At 49.0% G+C, this 22,094-nt stretch overlaps 2 protein-coding genes across 5 annotated transcripts in view; one reads left to right on the top strand and one right to left on the bottom strand.

The window, feature by feature from the left end:
* Positions 1 to 6,187: 6,187 nt before the first annotated feature.
* CCDC191 (coiled-coil domain containing 191) lies at positions 6,188 to 21,178 on the bottom strand. 2 transcript variants are annotated; one of them, XM_073668617.1, is made up of 17 exons: positions 20,999 to 21,178; positions 15,150 to 15,188; positions 13,864 to 14,008; positions 13,296 to 13,436; positions 12,225 to 12,400; positions 11,615 to 11,838; positions 11,232 to 11,373; positions 10,799 to 10,989; positions 10,468 to 10,705; positions 9,800 to 10,257; positions 9,476 to 9,570; positions 8,183 to 8,265; positions 7,801 to 7,902; positions 7,561 to 7,704; positions 7,102 to 7,254; positions 6,674 to 6,828; positions 6,188 to 6,578 (listed from the first exon to the last, which is right to left on the bottom strand). In XM_073668617.1, the coding sequence occupies exons 1-17, from the start codon at positions 21,089 to 21,091 to the stop codon at positions 6,440 to 6,442; spliced, it is 2,718 nt and encodes a 905-aa protein (XP_073524718.1). In that variant the 5' UTR covers positions 21,092 to 21,178; the 3' UTR covers positions 6,188 to 6,439. The 2 variants fall into 2 exon arrangements, with proteins under 2 accessions (XP_073524718.1, XP_073524720.1); XM_073668619.1 differs by lacking the exon at positions 13,864 to 14,008 and having other exon boundaries at positions 20,999 to 21,101.
* Positions 14,852 to 22,094, top strand: part of QTRT2 (queuine tRNA-ribosyltransferase accessory subunit 2) — a 20,530-nt gene continuing 13,287 nt past the window's right edge. The window contains exon 1 of one of the 3 annotated variants that reach the window (XM_073668620.1): positions 14,852 to 14,986. In XM_073668620.1, the coding sequence (XP_073524721.1) occupies positions 14,910 to 14,986 (77 nt within the window). In that variant the 5' untranslated portion in view covers positions 14,852 to 14,909. Of the gene's footprint in view, positions 14,987 to 21,321; positions 21,508 to 22,094 lie in introns of those variants that run through there. The other 2 variants (XM_073668621.1, XM_073668622.1) reach the window with 2 other exon arrangements.

The raw sequence follows: 22,094 nt of genomic DNA, 5'->3' as shown, positions 1-22,094 counted from the left end.
GTATTATACTCCAGAGCTGCACTCACTATTCTGCTGGTGCAGTCACTGTGTACATACATTACATTACTGATCCTGAGTTACATCCTGTATTATACTCCAGAGCTGCACTTACTATTCTGCTGGTGCAGTCACTGTGTACATACATTACATTACTGATCCTGAGTTACATCCTGTATTATACTCCAGAGCTGCACTCACTATTCTGCTGGTGCAGTCACTGTGTACATACATTACATTACTGATCCTGAGTTACCTCCTGTATTATCCTCCAGAGCTGCACTCACTATTCTGCTGGTGCAGTCACTGTGTACATACATTACATTACTGATCCTGAGTTACATCCTGTATTATACTCCAGAGCTGCACTCACTATTCTGCTGGTGCAGTCACTGTGTACATACATTACATTACTGATCCTGAGTTACATCCGGTATTATACTCCAGAGCTGCACTCCCTATTCTGCTGGTGCAGTCACTGTGTACATACATTACATTACTGATCCTGAGTTACCTCCTGTATTATACTCCAGAGCTGCACTCACTATTCTGCTGGTGCAGTCACTGTGTACATACATTACATTACTGATCCTGAGTTACATCCTGTATTATACTCCAGAGCTGCACTCACTATTCTGCTGGTGCAGTCACTGTGTACACACATTACATTACTGATCCTGAGTTACAGGAGGTATTATCCTCCAGAGCTGCACTCACTATTCTGCTGGTGGAGTCACTGTGTACATACATTACATTACTGATCCTGAGTTACCTCCTGTATTATCCTCCAGAGCTGCACTCACTATTCTGCTGGTGCAGTCACTGTGTACATACATTACATTACTGATCCTGAGTTACAGGAGGTATTATCCTCCAGAGCTGCACTCACTATTCTGCTGGTGGAGTCACTGTGTACATACATTACATTACTGATCCTGAGTTACCTCCTGTATTATCCTCCAGAGCTGCACTCACTATTCTGCTGGTGCAGTCACTGTGTACATACATTACATTACTGATCCTGAGTTACCTCCTGTATTATACCCCAGAGCTGCACTCACTATTCTGCTGGTGCAGTCACTGTGCACACACATTACATTACTGATCCTGAGTTACATCCTGTATTATACTTCAGTGCTGCACTCACTATTCTGCTGGTGCAGTCACTGTGTACATACATTACATTACTGATCCTGAGTTACATCCTGTATTATACTCCAGAGCTGCACTCACTATTCTGCTGGTGCAGTCACTGTGTACATACATTACATTACTGATCCTGAGTTACATCCTGTATTATACCCCAGAGCTGCACTCACTATTCTGCTGGTGCAGTCACTGTCTACATACATTACATTACTGATCCTGAGTTACATCCTGTATTATACCCCAGAGCTGCACTCACTATTCTGCTGGTGCAGTCACTGTGTACATACATTACATTACTGATCCTGAGTTACATCCTGTATTATACTCCAGAGCTGCACTCACTATTCTGCTGGTGCAGTCACTGTGTACATACATTACATTACTGATTCTGTACTCATCCTGAGTTACATCCTGTATTATACTCCAGAGCTGCACTCACTATTCTGCTGGTGCAGTCACTGTGTAAATACATTACATTACTGATCCTGGGTTACATCCTGTATTATACTCCAGAGCTGCACTCACTATTCTGCTGGTGCAGTCACTGTGTACATACATTACATTACTGATCCTGATTTACATCCTGTATTATACTCCAGAGCTGCACTCACTATTCTGCTGGTGCAGTCACTGTGTACATACATTACATTACTGATCCTGAGTTACCTCCTGTATTATACCCCAGAGCTGCACTCACTATTCTGCTGGAGCAGTCACTGTGTACATACATTACATTACTGATCCTGAGTTACCTCCTGTATTATCCTCCAGAGCTGCACTCACCATTCTACAGGTGCAGTCACTGTGTACATACATTACATTACTGATCCTGAGTTACATCCTGTATTATACCCCAGAGCTGCACTCACTATTCTGCTGGTGCAGTCACTGTGTACATACATTACATTACTGATCCTGATTTACATTCTGTATTATACTCCAGAGCTGCACTCACTATTCTGCTGGTGCAGTCACTGTGTACATACATTACATTACTGATCCTGAGTTACCTCCTGTATTATACTCCAGAGCTGCACTCACTATTCTGCTGGTGGAGTCACTGTATACATACATTACATTACTGATCCTGAGTTACATCCTGTATTATACTCCAGAGCTGCACTCACTATTGTGCTGGTGGAGTCACTGTGTACATACATTACATTACTGATCCTGATTTACATCCTGTATTATACTCCAGAGCTGCACTCACTATTCTGCTGGTGGAGTCACTGTATACATACATTACATTACTGATCCTGTACTGATCCTGTATTATACTCCAGAGCTGCACTCACTATTCTGCTGGTGCAGTCACTGTGTACATACATTACATTACTGATCCTTAGTTACATCCTGTATTATACTCCAGAGCTGCACTCACTATTCTGCTGGTGGAGTCACTGTATACATACATTACATTACTGATCCTGTACTGATCCTGGGTTACATCCTGTAATATGCTCCAGAGCTGCACTCACTATTCTGCTGGTGCAGTCACTGTGTACATACATTACATTACTGATCCTGAGTTACATCCTGTATTATACTCCAGAGCTGCACTCACTATTCTGCTGGTGCAGTCACTGTGTACATACATTACATTACTGATCCTGAGTCACCTCCTGTATTATACTCCAGAGCTGCACTCACTATTCTGCTGGTGCAGTCACTGTGTACAAACATTACATTACTGATCCTGAGTTACATCCTGTATTATACTCCAGAGCTGCACTCACTATTCTGCTGGTGCAGTCACCGTGTACATACATTACATTACTGATCCTGAGTTACCTCCTGTATTATACTCCAGAGCTGCACTCACTATTCTGCTGGTGCAGTCACTGTGTACATACATTACATTACTGATCCTGAGTTACATCCTGTATTATACTCCAGAGCTCCACTCACTATTCTGCTGATGCAGTCACTGTGTACATACATTACATTACTGATCCTGAGTTACATCCTGTATTATACTCCAGAGCTGCACTCACGATTCTGCTGGTGCAGTCACTGTGTATATACATTACATTACTGATCCTGAGTTACATCCTGTATTATACTCCAGAGCTGCACTCACTATTCTGCTGGTGCAGTCACTGTGTACATACATTACATTACTGATCCTGAGTTACCTCCTGTATTATACTCCAGAGCTGCACTCACTATTCTGCTGGTGCAGTCACTGTGTACATACATTACATTACTGATCCTGAGTTACATCCTGTATTATACCCCAGAGCTGCACTCACTATTCTGCTGGTGCAGTCACTGTGTACATACATTACATTACTGATCCTGAGTTACATCCTGTATTATACTCCAGAGCTGCACTCACTACTCTGCTGGTGCAGTCACTGTGTACGTACATTACATTACTGATCCGGAGTTACATCCTGTATTATACTCCAGAGCTCCACTCACTATTCTGCTGATGCAGTCACTGTGTACATACATTACATTACTGATCCTGAGTTACATCCTGTATTATACTCCAGAGCTGCACTCACGATTCTGCTGGTGCAGTCACTGTGTATATACATTACATTACTGATCCTGAGTTACATCCTGTATTATACTCCAGAGCTGCACTCACTATTCTGCTGGTGCAGTCACTGTGTACATACATTACATTACTGATCCTGAGTTACCTCCTGTATTATACTCCAGAGCTGCACTCACTATTCTGCTGGTGCAGTCACTGTGTACATACATTACATTACTGATCCTGAGTTACATCCTGTATTATACCCCAGAGCTGCACTCACTATTCTGCTGGTGCAGTCACTGTGTACATACATTACATTACTGATCCTGAGTTACATCCTATATTATACTCCAGAGCTGCACTCACTATTCTGCTGGTGCAGTCACTGTGTACATACATTACATTACTGATCCTGAGTTACATCCTGTATTATACTCCAGAGCTGCACTCACTATTCTGCTGGTGCAGTCACTGTGTACGTACATTACATTACTGATCCGGAGTCACCTCCTGTGTTATACTCCAGAGCTGCACTCACTATTCTGCTGGTGCAGTCACTGTGTACATACATTACATTACTGATCCTGAGTTACCTCCTGTATTATACTCCAGAGCTGCACTCACTATTCTGCTGGTGCAGTCACTGTGTACGTACATTACATTACTGATCCGGAGTCACCTCCTGTGTTATACTCCAGAGCTGCACTCACTATTCTGCTGGTGCAGTCACTGTGTACGTACATTACATTACTGATCCGGAGTCACCTCCTGTGTTATACTGCAGAGCTGCAAGAAGAACTGAAGGGCAGGATGACTTGTTGCAATTGAAGGAAACATGAATGCGGCCAAGTACAGAGATCTCCTGGATGTAAACCTCTTCCAGAGTGCTGTGGACCTCAGACTTGGCCTAAGATTCACCTTCCAACAAGACAATGACCCAGTCAAGATGGGGTGGAGTGGACTTTAATGAGAAAAAAATGATCTTTTTAGAATTTACCAAATGGCTGCAATGAAACAAAGAGTGAAAAATTTAAAGGGGTCAGTGACATGTAAAAGTTTTGACACCCTTGGTCAAAATCCCTGTTATTGTGAGCAGTTAAGCAAGTTGAAGATGAAATGATCTCTAAAAGGCCTAAAGTTAAAGATGACACATTTCCTTTGTGTATGTGTATTTATACAGTACATATTTTCATCTTTTACATTTTAAAAAATAACAAAAAGGAAAATGGACCGATGCAAAAGTTTGAGCACCCTTGGAGATTTGTGTGCTCAGATAACTTTGACTCAAGGTTTCAGACCTTAATTAGCCTCTTACGGTTATGGCTTGTTCACTATCATCGTTAGGAAAGGCCGGTGATGCAAATTTCCCAGCTTTATAAAAACCTCCTCTAACCTTGTGCCAAAAACCAGCAGCCATGGGTTCTTCTAAGCAGCCGCTGAGAATTGAGAATGGTGGAGGCCACAAAGCAGGAGAAGCTATAAGAAGATAACAAAGCATTTTCAAGTTGCCCTTTCCTCAGTTGGAAATGTAATTAAGCAATGTCAGTTACCAGGAACAGTGGAGGTCAAGATAAGATCTGGAAGACCAAGCAACATTTCAGTGAGAGCTGCTCGTAGAAGTGCTAGAGGCAAATCGGAACCCCTACCTGACTGCACAAGACCTTCAGAAATATTTAGCAGACTCTGGAGCTGTGGTACAGAGAAACCTGCAGAAATATGGACTTCATCAGAAGATAACCTCTCCTGCATCCTCACCATAAAATTCAGAAGTATGGAAAAGAACATCTAAACAAGCTTGATGCATTTTGGAAACAAGTCCTGTGGACCAATGAGGGTAAAATAGAACTCTTTGGCCACAATGATCAAAGAAATGTGTGGGGAAAAAAGGGCACAGAACTTCAGGAAAAGAGCATCTCCCCAACCATTAAGCATGGTGGAGGATCAATCATGCTTTGGGGTTGTGTTGCAGCCAATGGCACGGGGAATATTTCACAGGTAGAGGGAAGAATGGATTCAATGACATTTCAACAAATTCTTGATGCAAACATAACACCATCTGTAAAAAAGATGAAAAGAGGACGGTTCTACAAATGGATAATGATCCTAAACACAGGTCACAATCCACAATGGACAACCTCAAAAGGCGCAAGCTGAAGGTTTTACAATGGCCCTCACAGTCCCCTGATGTGAACATCATTGAAAATCAGTGGCTAGACCTCAAAATAGCAGTGCATGCAAGACGACCCAGGAATCTCACAGAAATGGAAGAATTCTCCAAGGAACAATGGAAGAAAATACCTCAAAGAAGAACTGAAAGACTATTGTCTGGCTACAAAAAGCGTTTACAAGCTGTGATACTTTCAAAAGGGGGTGCTACTATGTGCTAACCATGCAGGGGGCACAAACTTCTGCATCAGCCCATTCTCCTTTTTGGAATTTTTAAAATGTAAAATGACAATATATTTTGCCTAAAATACATAGGAAATGTGTCCTCTATAACTTTAGGCCTTTTAGATCATTTCATCTTCAACTTGCTTAACTGTTCACAATAACAGTAATTTTGACCAGGGGCGCCCAAACTTTTACATGCCACTGTGTACTCCAGAGCTGCACTCTGTATACTGCTGGAGGAGCCACTGCACCGACAGTGAATAATTAGGGATTCGTTATGTAAAGCTTCTTTTTCCAGTGAAGCCTCATTAGTAAGTTTTGCAGCTTTCCGCTTCCCGCTCCTGAGTGCGGAGCTCCTGCTGCAGATGATGGAGGTTGTGCTCCGTGTGTCCCGTTGCTTCCTCCTCACATTTATCTGGCCGGAGTGAAGTCGGGGAGGAGTTCGGCCACCCTCTTCCTCAGCGCGTCTCTTCGCTCCTCCTGTAATCTCCGCTCTCTCATCTCCTTCGGGAACCGTCTCCATGTTCTGAGCGCGCTCAGGAGGAGTCTCCTGGAGGACAGTGCGGTGCAATAATGAGTTGCCTATACCCATGATGGGGCGCCCCCTGCTGGGCGCACAGTGCAGCTTCTGCGATCTGCACCCACCTCTGGTTGTGCTCTGCTGCCGTCCTCTGCTTCTCCCATGTGGCCATCTTCTCGTCCTGCGCCACGTTCAGCCAGGCCTGGAACGTCCGTCTCTGGAGATTCGCCCTGTGGCGCCGCACTGCCCTCTCCTCCTGGACGGACAGATAGTCCTTATACTGAAAGATAAGAGTCATTACTAAGGTCCCTATGACAGTGATGGTGTGCCAGGGCTGCAACGTAAAACTCTGTTACACCTATGACCCCAGCGCAGGATGTTCTGAATCGCAGTCATTTCTGCTAGGAGTTAAAGGAACAGTGCACTGTTCAGGAGTTCTGCACTGGACATGGAGCATTAACCAGCATCCCTTCCCACCTGGTTGCTCGGGGTCCCTTAGTGTTGGATGTACAGGAGACCCTCGTGCTACCATGAGCGTTGGGGCACAACTAACCTTCAGCCAGTGCCGGAAGCTCCTGCGTAGCAGTAAGGTGGAGCACAGCTGCTCCGCGCGCAGAACCTTCACGGACATGAGCTCCCTCGCTGCTTGTGACCAGCACAGGAGGCCGCGTCTCAGGAGGGTACGACGGTGGTGAGACTCTGCGCGCTGCAGAGGAGGAAGGTGAAAGATGTCAGATGATTAGGAGAAAGGGTGGCGGGTATTGGAAACAGTCAGTAAGCTTGTGAACTGCTGAGCTCCTATAATGCAGGGTCTGTGCAGTGCAAACACATCACTTATCTGTATGAAAATCTCCATGGGAACAAGTAAGACGTCCTGGGAGATTGCAGCTCTGAAGCTATAAATGCAGCTTGTAGTCACACTGCATATTGTACTACGATGTCAGAGGTGGAGCTGCAGCAGTAGAAAATGATGAGTTTTACACCTCTGCCACCGCTGGTGCTCTGCCGTTACCTCTATGTTCTGCCTGCGTTCCGCCAGCAGCTTCCTCCAGGGCTCCAGGCCGCAGGTCCTCAGCAGCCGCCGCTCGTTGTGCCGCTCCGCTCTCCGTAGCAGCTCTTCTTCTTTCTGCAGCCGCCTTTGCTTCTCTTCTTCTTTCTGGAAAATCAAGTGATCGGGATGAGCGGTCAGCAACGTGGCGGCTGCACGGTGCATGTCACGATCAGGATGTGGACCTGGGGAGGGGGATACTACCTGTCTCTGCAGCCTCTTTTCCTCCCTCTTCTTCTCCAGCTGCGCCTCCTTTTCCGCTGACTCCAACTGCAGCCTCTGTTCCTCTGCCGCCCGCAGCTCCGCCTGTAGGGAGACGTCAGCTAAGGCTAGAGCCACATTCACACATCCATGTAGAACGAATCAGTTAAATATGTCCGACACACAGCTAGACACTGAAGTACGATGTTCCGCCCTCTGTGTGTCATCCGAGGCTCACGGGTTCCCAAACACTGTGGGTCGAGCTCTTACATCTGATGTGTGAACGGCTCAATGAGCCTCTGTGGGCCGACTGCTGTCTTAAGCGGATGTGTGAACGACGCCTGACAGATATGTATGGAGGCCAGGTAATTATAAGACTCCTCACCAGTTTCTCCTCCTCCCGCCGCCTCCTCATCTCCTCCAGTAATCGCTTCCTGTCTGCTCGCTGCGCTGCTCGCTCCTCCATGGCTGCAATGAGACAGTAGGAAAAATCAATGGAAATGAAAATCGCTCCTGAAAGTGGACGGCAGTGCACGCTGGCCCTCCCCGTCAGCAACCGCGACACCGCGCGCCCTCCCTCCCCGCCAGCAACCGCGACACCGCGCGCCCTCCCCGCCAGCAACCGCGACACCGCGCGCCCTCCCTCCCCGCCAGCAACCGCGCGCCCTCCCTCCCCGCCAGCAACCGCGCGCCCTCCCTCCCCGCCAGCAACCGCGACACCGCGCGCCCTCCCTCCCCGTCAGCAACCGCGACACCGCGCGCCCTCCCTCCCCGTCAGCAACCGCGACACCGCGCGCCCTCCCTCCCCGTCAGCAACCGCGACACCGCGCGCCCTCCCTCCCCGCCAGCAACCGCGACACCGCGCGCCCTCCCCGCCAGCAACCGCGACACCGCGCGCCCTCCCTCCCCGCCAGCAACCGCGACACCGCGCGCCCTCCCTCCCCGTCAGCAACCGCGACACCGCGCGCCCTCCCTCCCCGTCAGCAACCGCGACACCGCGCGCCCTCCCTCCCCGCCAGCAACCGCGACACCGCGCGCCCTCCCTCCCCGCCAGCAACCGCGACACCGCGCGCCCTCCCTCCCCGCCAGCAACCGCGACACCGCGCGCCCTCCCTCCCCGCCAGCAACCGCGACACCGCGCGTCCTCTCCCGTGTGAGCAACCGCGACACCGCATGTCCTCTCCCGTGTGAGCAACCGCGACACCGTGCGCCCTCCCTCCCCGTCAGCAACCGCGACACCGCGCGCCCTCCCTCCCCGTCAGCAACCGCGACACCGCGCGCCCTCCCTCCCCGTCAGCAACCGCGACACCACGCGCCCTCCCTCCCCGCCAGCAACCGCGACACCGCGCGCCCTCCCTCCCCGCCAGCAACCGCGACACCGCGCGTCCTCTCCCGTGTGAGCAACCGCGACACCGCGTGTCCTCTCCCGTGTGAGCAACCGCGACACTGCGCATCCTCCCCTGTGTGAGCAACTGTGACACTGCGCGTCCTCCCTCCCTATCAGTACCACGACACTGCGCGTCCTCCCCGTCAGTAACCACGACACTGCGCGTCCTCCCAGTCAGTAACCACGACACCGCGCGTACTCCCTCCCCGTCAGCAACCGTGACACTGCGCGTCCTCTCCCCATGTAGCGGTATTTGCCCCATTCAGGTCCCTCCTGGCTTCTGGTTTGTACCGGTCACTGCAGGGTGAGGGGTGGAGGATCCGCCATTTTTCCTGGGTGCGGGGCTTGTATTGGGTCGTTCCGATGTTTTCGATGATAGCGCCAATCTATGAAGACACAACCCAGACAGGACACAAATGGGCAGCACTGATGTCCACATTGGGGGCAACATCCAGCTTTCCTGGAGTCCTGAAGGACACATCATCTACTTATTCAACATATTGGCAGCGGGCGGCAGCAGTAATGGCGGCCATTTGTTGTCGCTCAGCTGTACCTGATCAGATATAACCCCCTGGCTCTTATATAAAGCAGCGATGATTCTGAGGGGTTTGGTACCTGGGCGGCGTCTCACGTGCCGGGCGGCTCTGGGTAGGAGGCGCGCTGCCCGTCCTGTGGTTAACCCTGGCAGGGACGCTGCACCCGGACAGCTCTGTAGTTACCGCGGTGGCGGTCTCGGCTTCCCGCTTGGCGATCATCAGTCTCTGGTTCTCCATTAGTCCCAGGATCATCTCCTTCTGCTCCTGCAGCTGCCGCCTCTGCTCCTCGATCAGCTTCTGCTGGAAGTTGTGACGGTTCTCAAAGTTCTCCCCGTACGGGGGGATCTTCCTGTCGTGGCCGGACCCCAGGGAAGCGCTGCGATGCTGCAGACGATGCTGCTCCAGCTCTTCAGGAGTGAGGGACGCATGCCGCAGGGTCACCTGCCAGGCGTGCCGGGGACCGGCGGTCGGCTCCTCTGTGGTCATCTTGTGGGATGTGACTGGAGCCTCGGTCTTGGCGCTTCTGCTCGTCTCCACCTATGAGGAGACAACGTCTTACTATGTGCTTGAAAGATTTCAGCTCTGAGGGAAGTCAAGGCTGACCTGAAATAACGCAGCAGCAGTGTGTGAATTCAGAGTAAGAAGTCACCGCGCCGGCAGTCCAGCCTCATATGAACCCGATTACTAAGCACTCTGCTTACATGAGGAGTTACCTGTGGCCTCGTGGCTGCTGACAGGAGGAGTTACCTGTGTCCCTGTGGCCTTGTGGCTACTGACAGTCGCCTCCGTCTGACCGTCGTTGCTCTGTCTCCGGCTGCCGACCGATGAGGCTGCATCCAGGAGAGCCGCCATCTTCCTCTTAGTCTCCTCTTTCTGCGCTTCCAGCTGTTGCTTCTCCTTCTCGCCTCGACCCCAGAGCTGCCACTCCGTCAGGCAGCGGCGCAGGAGGCGATAGTTATAGCACTCGGTGGCGGCCTGCTGTTTCCTGAGGTCAGTGAGTAAGAGCACCCAGGACATAGATGGGAGCAGTGATACAAGTATGTGCCCCGTTCACATGTGTGTTCCCAGGATCACGCACCGGTTCTGATCCCTCAGGTTCGTCTCCATTTGCCGGGTCTCCCGCTCCATCCTTCCTGACCACACGTGGTCCCTCCAGGCCCGGAAAGTCCTCAGCTGAAGCCTCCAGTCGGCCAGGGCCCGGGCCTTCCCCATCTGCACCCTGCGCTCCAGGACCAGCTTGTACCAGGCCGAGAAGTGATTCTGAAGACACTGCCGAGACGTGAGCACAAGAATCAGATCAGTGCGGGGGACGAGATCCCGGAATCCTGGGATCATGACCCCAATGATGTGTCTAGGGGGCGCCGGGGTCTATAACCAGCACAATAATTACAATTGTTCCCAAGCTCCATCCTGAAGTGGCTGATAACAGGGAACAAAAGAATGTTACCTGCCCTAGGCATGAAGTGGCAGATTGCAGTGAACAATAGATTGCTTGCTGCGGCCGCTCTCACCCTGTGGTTTTCGGCGTAGATCTGGTGGAGCAGCTCCTGGATCTTCCCCAGTTTCTCCAGCCTCCTCCTCTCCGGCTCCTGAGACGTTGGCTGTGCCGGCGCCGGCTCCTTCTTCTTCTGCAGCTCCTGCCTCTTCACCTCTCTAAGGAGAAGAGAACGGATCTCAGAGTCTTGGAAAAGCTGAGTGACATCTAATACAGTCGCCATGATGGCAGTCACCCAGCTTTCCCAGGTCCCTGAATGACAGCCATAAACATGCAAAGACTCCGATCTGTATGTAAAGTGCCACTCAGGCATCTGGGAGAGCTGGGTGAAGCCTGTGAGGAGATGTCATGTATGGCGGCTGTCAGTACGGAGCGGTGTCATGGCAGTCGCCCACTTACGCTCTCCTCGCTTCCTCCATCACTCTCCGGCGCTCGCCCATCTCTTTGCGCAGTTTCACCATCTCTCTCTGGATCGCCTCCTCTTCCTTCTTGGCCTTCAGCGCTTTCTGCTTGTTCTCGTCTTGCAGCAGCGTCTGCGCCTCCGACAGGACCGACTTCTTCAGCGCCATCTCCTGCCTCCGCCGCTCCGTCTCCCTCTGCCGCCGCGCCCGGTTCTCCTTCACCTGCGCAAACCACGCGACATCTCGTTATAATCCCGTACGTGGGAAGTCTGCTTATCGAATAAACAATTCACGTGTGAACTGAACCTCTATGATGCAAGACTTCCCGAGCAGCGCTGCAGTGTAAAGCATAGAGAAGGGACAGAGCTAGAGCTTATATCCAAACAGGAGGAGGACTTTAGACTTCCTTAAACTCCCAACAGACAATGCATCTAAGTTGGAGTCACCAATTATAAAGCAAAGCCGCAGTGTAAAGTATGGGATAGAGGAACGTCCGTTACCTGCATATTAATTTCACATAAATGTCCGATCAATGAGGTAGAAGCCAATAATATAAAGGGGGGCATTTTTCTCTTTGTGGGAGTGATGTGTGTGATTTTTCACCCCACCTGTTGGTGTCTCACTTCCATGGTGACTCTCGGGTCTTTTTGCTTTGTGATCGTTATCTTCTCACTCTTGAGACTTTCCAATATCCCAGAATCGGCCACTTCCTTCTGTAAAAGTGTCTGCAGGAAATCCTGAGTGTTTGCGCTCTCTGTTTCTTTCTCCAGATAATCATAGAGATCTGTAAGACGCATGAGATAAATAGTGTAATGCACATTTCTAGTCACAGAGATCTCTGACCGCGTGAAGCTAGCCAAAACAAGGAAGGACTATGCGCTGGGATGTGGATGGCAACAGTATGTCCGTCCCCTGATCAGGCCCACAATAAAAGATATCATTAATACTGTATATATAGAAGATGTGAGTAAAGGGATGAGGTCAGACCCCATTACAGTGCCCAAAAATACTACATGGCTTTGTATTGTGTAGCTAGCCAACATAGGGAAAGACTATAGCAGCAGCCAGCAAAGGTACTAAGCTGTGGATGGATTCTGTGTGCTGCTATGTGGCTCCCTTATACAGCCCCACACATCCACATAAAACATCCCTGTATAGAAGACATTAAGGGGTGAGGTTAGACCCCCTTACAGCCCCTAATATACATATTGAATCACATTTTGTAGCTGGTCAAAGCAGGGCTGTGGAGTCGGTATAAAACGCACCGATTCCAACTCCTAAAATATATAATAAATTGGGTACAGTAGTTCAATGCAGTTTGTTGAGAATATTTTTTTCAAAAGAATTTGGAAACGTTATGAAATAACCTATAAATGTCTGTCCTATTCCTGATCGAAGGGTCTAGACTTTTAGCTGAGATGAATCTGTGCTACACTAAATTTATTACTTAAACATGAGCCGTGTATGAGGGAGTCGGAGTCGTGTATGAGGGAGTCGGTGTCATGGAAATTGAGGAGTCGGAGGTTTGGCTTACCGACTCCACAGCCCTGGGTCAAAGTAGAGGACTTTGGTGACAGCCTGTAGGTTGTTGATGTCTTCAGTGTGCTGTTATGTGTCGAGAGGTGAGATTAGACCCCATTACAGTACCCCAATATACATAATTTCCCTCATCAACCTACCATCAAATCTGCTGTACTTGATGAATTCTGGAGGGGATGGTCTTGCTGGCTCCATAATGTCCACTTCTGGATCATCGTCATCATCGCTTGCAAGCTCCATTTTCAGCTTATTGCTCAACCACCCGCTCAGCAGATCCTGGGCTGAAGGGTTAAATATTAATGTCACCAAAGTACATCCCCACCATCCATTGTTATAGGACCCTTCTTTCCTTGTAGAGTGTAGAAAGAAACTGCGCTGCTGCCTGGAAACCTCCATTAAGCTGCTGTTGGCTGAGATTATAAACGCAGAATTACTCTAACAATGGACAGTGAGACCACCAGGGAAGGCTGCCCCCACGAACACAGGCCAAACATTCTGAACCATATCTCCGCTGGATATGTCTCTGCTCATTCACAGCAGGACAATAATAAATCATCAAAGGACTAATAAAGCCACAAAATAAGACCAAAAGATGCATCAACAGCAGCATGCTGATGGTTTCCAAACCAAGAGAAAACAAAACAAAACATAGAACAAGCTGTGATGTCCACACACCACCGATCCTCCAGTCTCTTCCCGGGCCGTTACCTTCAGTATAGGCATCATCGTGGTCGTGCAGCTGATCCACCGACTGCAGGATCAGTGCTGGGCGCGGGGGTCTCTGAGCGCGTTGGGTGGGCTTCTTGGGTGAAAACACTTCAGATACAGCAAATTCTGATGCCTGCTCCACCCGCTACAGGAGATGTGATAATCAGCAAAGGACGAGCTTCAGCGCATCAGAGGCGACACGAGAGTGGGGATGGGGGGTCTTATGGCAAGAATCACATGGGACAGAGGTAGGGGTTATTAATAAACGCAACACAGGGGAAGAGACAGTAATAAACGTAACACAGGTGGCCGAGGGGACAGTAATAAATGTAACACATGGGGACAGAGAGGATAGTAATAAATGTAACACATGGGGACAGTAATAAATGTAACACGTGGGGACAGTAATAAATGTAACACGTGGGGACAGTAATAAATGTAACACATGGGGCTGAGGGAACAGTAATAAATGTAACACATGGGGCTGAGGGAACAGTAATAAATGTAACACATGGGGCTGAGGGGACAGTAATAAATGTGACACAGGGTTAAGGGGGCAGGAATAAGGCCACAGCCCCACTATCAGTATTCGGTCAGGAGTGGGTGATAAATGCAGAATTGGTGACTTGTTTCTATTATTCCTTTTCTCTGATTGTTCCTCACCTGGTTTTGGCTCCCACTCCTGAGAAAAAATACTGACCGAATACTGACCAAATACTGATAGTGGGGCCGTGGCCTAAATGTGACACGGGGCTGCGGAGGCAGTAATAAATGTGACAGAGTTACTGGATATTGTGTGCTGCAGTGCGCCTGTGTGTCCAGCAGGTGGTGCTCACCTTCCACATACACAATAGTAATCTGCTTTGATTTTGCCGTTTTTTATGCGTCTTTGGTGCAGATTTCTTCCATTTTTTTTGTTACTGTGTTTTTTTTCATCTTCCCCATAGAAACCTCTGGAGAAAACCGCACCAGAGCCGCAGAGTTCAGCAGCGTCTCTCCGCGCAGAGGACACAAGTTTCTGTGAAATCACCTCCACTTTGCTTGAAATGTCAAACACAGAAAACAGTTCAGCGTCTGCGCTGTGTGAACAGTGTCTGGGAGAAAAGCGGACGGCCGCTATGTGGTGAATATATACAGGGTGCAGCCAGGAGTATACAGGAGAATACAGCAGCACCTTCTATATACACAGAGCACCAGGGATGGAGCTGTACACAGAGAAAGGATGGAAGTGTATCACCTCTGCTGTATCTGAGCCTCTGCTGTATCTGAGCCTGCAGTGTCCGTACCTTAATCCAGTGCTCCACATTGTCATAGTCAAAGGCCGCCTGAAGGAACACAACAAGATTATATCATCATGTGACCCACAGTGTATCTAATCCTATCCTGTGTGATACTGTCTGCTGAGCCGTGTATCTGATCCTATCCTGTATGATACTATCTGCTGAGCCGTGTATCTGATCCTATCCTGTGTGATACTGTCTGCTGAGCCATGTATCTAATCCTATCCTGTGTGATACTGTCTGCTGAGCCGTGTATCTAATCCTATCCTGTGTGATACTGTCTGCTGAGCTGTGTATCTAATCCTATCCTGTGTGATACTGTCTGCTGAGCTGTGTATCTAATCCTATCCTGTGTGATACTGTCTGCTGAGCCGTGTATCTAATCCTATCCTGTGTGATACTGTCTGCTGAGCCATGTATCTAATCCTATCCTGTGTGATACTGTCTGCTGAGCCGTGTATCTAATCCTCTCCTGTGTGATACTGTCTGCTGAGCCGTGTATCTAATCCTCTCCTGTGTGATACTGTCTGCTGAGCCGTGTATCTAATCCTCTCCTGTGTGATACTGTCTGCTGAGCCGTGTATCTAATCCTATCCTGTGTGATACTGTCTGCTGAGCCGTGTATCTAATCCTCTCCTGTGTGATACTGTCTGCTGAGCCGTGTATCTAATCCTCTCCTGTGTGATACTGTCTGCTGAGCTGTGTATCTAATCCTATCCTGTGTGATACCGTCTGCTGAGCCGTGTATCTAATCCTATACTGTGTGATACTGTCTGCTGAGCCGTGTATCTAATCCTATCCTGTGTGATACTGTCTGCTGAGCCGTGTATCTAATCCTATCCTATGTGATACTGTCTGCTCAGCCGTGTATCTAATCCTATCCTGTGTGATACTGTCTGCTGAGCCGTGTATCTAATCCTATCCTGTGTGATACTGTCTGCTCAGCCGTGTATCTAATCCTATCCTGTGTGATACTGTCTGCTCAGCCGTGTATCTAATCCTATCCTGTGTGATACTGTCTGCTGAGCCGTGTATCTAATCCTATCCTGTGTGATACTGTCTGCTCAGCCGTGTATCTAATCCTATCCTGTGTGATACTGTCTGCTCAGCCGTGTATCTAATCCTGACCAGTGTGATACTGTCTGCTGAGCCGTGTATCTAATCCTATCCTGTGTGATACTGTCTGCTGAGCCGTGTATCTAATCCTATCCTGTGTGATACTGTCTGCTGAGCTGTGTATCTAATCCTACCCTGTGTTAGGGCCCCGTCACACTAAGCGATGCAGCAGCGATCCCAACAACGATACGACCTGTCAGGGATCGTTGCTGCATCGCTAATACATCGCTGGTGAGCTGTCAAACAGGCAGGCTCACCAGCGATCAGCGATATCGTGGAAAGAATCGTTCCACGATGTCCTGCTCCCGTTACCAGCCTGCTGCAAGCAGGAGCAGGCTGGTAACTATGGTAAACATCGGGTTACTAGGGGCACGCGCACTTAGTAACCCGCTGTTTACCATGGATACCACTCTGCTACGGTGCACGGAGGCTCCCGCGCACCGTAGCAGAGTGGTATCCATGGTAAACAGCGGGTTACTAAGTGCGCGTGCCCCTAGTAACCCGATGTTTACCATAGTTACCAGCCAGATCGTTGGTCCCGCTGGTCACACACAGCGATGTGTGCTGACCAGCGGGAGGCCAACGACCAAAAAATGGTCCAGGACACTTTGCAACGATCAGCGACCTCACAGCAGGGGCCTGATCGCTGCAAAGTGTCACACATAGCGACATCGCTATGTGAGACGGGGGCTTTATACTGTCTGCTGAGCCGTGTATCTAATCCTATCCTGTGTGATACTATCTGCTGAGCCGTGTATCTAATCCTATCCTGTGTGATACTGTCTGCTGAGCCGTGTATCTAATCCTATCCTGTGTGATACTGTCTGCTGAGCCGTGTATCTAATCCTATCCTGTGTGATACTGTCTGCTGAGCCGTGTATCTAATCCTATCCTGTGTGATACTGTCTGCTGAGCCGTGTATCTAATCCTATCCTGTGTGATACTGTCTGCTGAGCCGTGTATCTAATCCTATCCTGTGTGATACTGTCTGCTGAGCCGTGTATCTAATCCTATCCTGTGTGATACTGTCTGCTGAGCCGTGTATCTAATCCTATCATGTGTGATACTGTCTGCTGAGCCGTGTATCTAATCCTATTCTGTGTGATACTGTCTGCTGAGCCGCGTATCTAATCCTATCCTGTGTGATACTGTCTGCTGAGCCGCGTATCTAATCCTATCCTGTGTGATACTGTCTGCTGAGCCGCGTATCTAATCCTATCCTGTGTGATACTGTCTGCTGAGCCGCGTATCTAATCCTATCCTGTGTGATACTGTCTGCTGAGCCGCGTATCTAATCCTATCCTGTGTGATACTGTCTGCTGAGCCGCGTATCTAATCCTATCCTGTGTGATACTGTCTGCTGAGCCGCGTATCTAATCCTATCCTGTGTGATACTGTCTGCTGAGCCGCGTATCTAATCCTATCCTGTGTGATACTGTCTGCTGAGCCGCGTATCTAATCCTATCCTGTGTGATACTGTCTGCTGAGCCGCGTATCTAATCCTATCCTGTGTGATACTGTCTGCTGAGCCGCGTATCTAATCCTATCCTGTGTGATACTGTCTGCTGAGCCGCGTATCTAATCCTATCCTGTGTGATACTGTCTGCTGAGCCGCGTATCTAATCCTATCCTGTGTGATACTGTCTGCTGAGCCGCGTATCTAATCCTATCCTGTGTGATACTGTCTGCTGAGCCGCGTATCTAATCCTATCCTGTGTGATACTGTCTGCTGAGCCGCGTATCTAATCCTATCCTGTGTGATACTGTCTGCTGAGCCGCGTATCTAATCCTATCCTGTGTGATACTGTCTGCTGAGCCGCGTATCTAATCCTATCCTGTGTGATACTGTCTGCTGAGCCGTGTATCTAATCCTATCCTGTGTTATACTGTCTGCTGAGCCGTGTATCTAATCCTATCCTGTGTTATACTGTCTGCTGAGCCGTGTATCTAATCCTATCCTGTGTGATACTGTCTGCTGAGCCGTGTATCTAATCCTATCCTGTGTGATACTGTCTGCTGAGCCGTGTATCTAATCCTATCCTGTGTGATACTGTCTGCTGAGCCGTGTATCTAATCCTATCCTGTGTGATACTGTCTGCTGAGCCGTGTATCTAATCCTATCCTGTGTGATACTGTCTGCTGAGCCGTGTATCTAATCCTATCCTGTGTGATACTGTCTGCTGAGCCGTGTATCTAATCCTATCATGTGTGATACTGTCTGCTGAGCTGTGTATCTAATCCTATTCTGTGTGATACTGTCTGCTGAGCCGCGTATCTAATCCTATCCTGTGTGATACTGTCTGCTGAGCCGCGTATCTAATCCTATCCTGTGTGATACTGTCTGCTGAGCCGCGTATCTAATCCTATCCTGTGTGATACTGTCTGCTGAGCCGCGTATCTAATCCTATCCTGTGTGATACTGTCTGCTGAGCCGCGTATCTAATCCTATCCTGTGTGATACTGTCTGCTGAGCCGCGTATCTAATCCTATCCTGTGTGATACTGTCTGCTGAGCCGCGTATCTAATCCTATCCTGTGTGATACTGTCTGCTGAGCCGCGTATCTAATCCTATCCTGTGTGATACTGTCTGCTGAGCCGCGTATCTAATCCTATCCTGTGTGATACTGTCTGATGAGCCGCGTATCTAATCCTATCCTGTGTGATACTGTCTGCTGAGCCGCGTATCTAATCCTATCCTGTGTGATACTGTCTGCTGAGCCGCGTATCTAATCCTATCCTGTGTGATACTGTCTGCTGAGCCGCGTATCTAATCCTATCCTGTGTGATACTGTCTGCTGAGCCGCGTATCTAATCCTATCCTGTGTGATACTGTCTGCTGAGCCGTGTATCTAATCCTATCCTGTGTGATACTGTCTGCTGAGCCGTGTATCTAATCCTATCCTGTGTTATACTGTCTGCTGAGCCGTGTATCTAATCCTATCCTGTGTGATACTGTCTGCTGAGCCGTGTATCTAATCCTATCCTGTGTGATACTGTCTGCTGAGCCGTGTATCTAATCCTATCCTGTGTGATACTGTCTGCTGAGCCGTGTATCTAATCCTATCCTGTGTGATACTGTCTGCTGAGCCGTGTATCTAATCCTATCCTGTGTTATACTGTCTGCTGAGCCGTGTATCTAATCCTATCCTGTGTGATACTGTCTGCTGAGCCGTGTATCTAATCCTATCCTGTGTGATACTGTCTGCTGAGCCGTGTATCTAATCCTATCCTGTGTGATACTGTCTGCTGAGCAGTGTATCTAATCCTATCATGTGTGATACTGTCTGCTGAGCCGCGTATCTAATCCTATCCTGTGTGATACCGTCTGTTGAGCCGCGTATCTAATCCTATCCTGTGTGATACCGTCTGCTGAGCCGCGTATCTAATCCTATCCTGTGTGATACCGTCTGCTGAGCCGCGTATCTAATCCTATCCTGTGTGATACCGTCTGCTGAGCCGTGTATCTAATCCTATCCTGTGTGATACCGTCTGCTGAGCCGTGTATCTAATCCTATCCTGTGTGATACCGTCTGCTGAGCCGTGTATCTAATCCTATCCTGTGTGATACCGTCTGCTGAGCCGTGTATCTAATCCTCTCCTGTGTGATACCGTCTGCTGAGCCGTGTATCTAATCCTATCCTGTGTGATACTGTCTGCTGAGCCGTGTATCTAATCCTCTCCTGTGTGATACTGTCTGTTGAGCCGCGTATCTAATCCTATCCTGTGTGATACCGTCTGTTGAGCCGCGTATCTAATCCTATCCTGTGTGATACCGTCTGCTGAGCCGTGTATCTAATCCTATCCTGTGTGATACCGTCTGCTGAGCCGTGTATCTAATCCTATCCTGTGTGATACCGTCTGCTGAGCCGTGTATCTAATCCTATCCTGTGTGATACTGTCTGCTGAGCCGTGTATCTAATCCTCTCCTGTGTGATACTGTCTGCTGAGCCGTGTATCTAATCCTCTCCTGTGTGATACTGTCTGCTGAGCTGTGTATCTAATCCTATCCTGTGTGATACTGTCTGCTGAGCCGTGTATCTAATCCTATCCTGTGTGATACTGTCTGCTGAGCCGTGTATCTAATCCTATCCTGTGTGATACTGTCTGCTGAGCCGTGTATCTAATCCTATCCTGTGTGATACTGTCTGCTGAGCCGTGTATCTAATCCTATCCTGTGTGATACTGTCTGCTGAGCCGCGTATCTAATCCTCTCCTGTGTGATACTGTCTGCTGAGCCGTGTATCTAATCCTATCCTGTGTGATACTGACTGCTGAGCCGTGTATCTAATCCTATCCTGTGTGATACTGTGTGCTGAGCCGTGTATCTAATCCTATCCTGTGTGATACCGTCTGCTGAGCCATGTATCTAATCCTATCCTGTGTGATACTGTCTGCTGAGCCGTGTATCTAATCCTATCCTGTGTGATACCGTCTGCTGAGCCATGTATCTAATCCTATCCTGTGTGATACTGTCTGCTGAGCCGTGTATCTAATCCTATCCTGTGTGATACTGTCTGCTGAGCCGTGTATCTAATCCTGCCCGGTGTGATACTGTCTGCTGAGCCGTGTATCTAATCCTATCCTGTGTGATACTGTCAGCTGAGCCGTGTATCTAATCCTATCCTGTGTGATACTGTCTGCTGAGCCGTGTATCTAATCCTATCCTGTGTGATACAGTCTGCGGAGCTATGTATCTAATCCTGCCCGGTGTGATACTGTCATTAGTGGCAGGGTCTGACCTTCGCCTTGGGTTCGGGGCTCTGCCTCCTCCAGCGGTACAGCTCGGGCTTGTGGTTCCCGGCTCTCATGACGTCCCCGGTCCCCGTCAGCATCCTCCAGTCCTGCAGCGGGCCCACCTGCCGGCAGAGGTGCAGAGACGCAGATGCCTGCTGGGAGTTGTAGTTCTTCAGGTCCACTTCCTATTTTTCTCAGATAGAAGGCAGCGCCTGACTGAACTACAAATCCCGAAAAGCTTCACTTGGAACGGAAGCGTCTAGCTGTTTCCATAGTTACAGTACGCAGAGAACGCAGAGTCACATGACAAGGACTAGCTCGGCGATGAATGATGACGTCGCAATAGCTGATTGGTCCGCTGGAGTGATGCGGAAAGGCCGCGTCTGCTTTCCTTCCTGCACATGTAAAGTGTGATTTTCAGTCGTCGTTGATGTCTGGTCTCGTTAACCCTCTCTGTACCAGTCGGTCTTTTATTAACCCTTTATAAGCTCGGATTTTTCTCAGGAAGGTCCCGGTGAGTAATTGCCGCATTAGTAGAACGTCCCTGTGTGCACAGGACCCACATGTAACACGACCTCCAGCACTACAGCGTCCAGCATGCCCTGACAGCCTGTGGCCTGTATATATGTGGGGTCGCGGCCTCCATATTCGTGGGGTCGCGGCCTGCATATACACTACCGTTCAAAAGTTTGGGGTCACCCAGACAATTTCGTGTTTCCCATGAAAGCTCATACTTTTATTTATCAATTGAGTTATAAAATGATGATAAAATATAGTCCTGACATTGACAAGGTTAGAAATAATGCTTTTTATTAGAATAATTTTCTCCTTCACACTTTGCTTTGGTCACAGAATGCTCCTTTGCAGCAATTCCAGCATTGCAGACCTTTTTCTAGCTGTTAATTTGCTGAGGTTTCTTGAGACATTTCCCCCCCATGCTTCCTGAAGCCCCTCCACAAGTTGGATTGGCTTGATGGGCTCTTTTTTCGTACCATACAGTCAAGCTGCTCCCACAACAGCTCAATGGGGTTGAGATCTGGTGACTGCGCTGGCCGCTCCATTACAGATAGAATACCAGCTGCCTGCTTCTTCCCTAAATAG

The sequence above is a fragment of the Phyllobates terribilis genome, unplaced genomic scaffold (genome assembly GCF_046119375.1).
Source record: "Phyllobates terribilis strain yellow unplaced genomic scaffold, ASM4611937v1 Scaffold_2__4_contigs__length_985480577, whole genome shotgun sequence".
Classification (NCBI taxonomy): Eukaryota; Metazoa; Chordata; class Amphibia; order Anura; family Dendrobatidae; genus Phyllobates; species Phyllobates terribilis.
This window is presented reverse-complemented; position numbering and strand designations above follow the sequence as displayed.

Excerpts from the sequence above, each read along its gene's own strand:
- CCDC191 (XM_073668617.1), bottom strand. The coding sequence starts at position 21,091 with ATGCTGACGGGGACCGGGGACGTCATGAGAGCCGGGAACCACAAGCCC. Across the intron at positions 10,258-10,467 it reads ACAAGGCCACAGGGACACAG|GTGGAGACGAGCAGAAGCGC; the intron begins GTAACTCCTCCT and ends GTCTCCTCATAG. Across the intron at positions 7,255-7,560 it reads AACGCAGGCAGAACATAGAG|CGCGCAGAGTCTCACCACCG; the intron begins GTAACGGCAGAG and ends CCTCCTCTGCAG.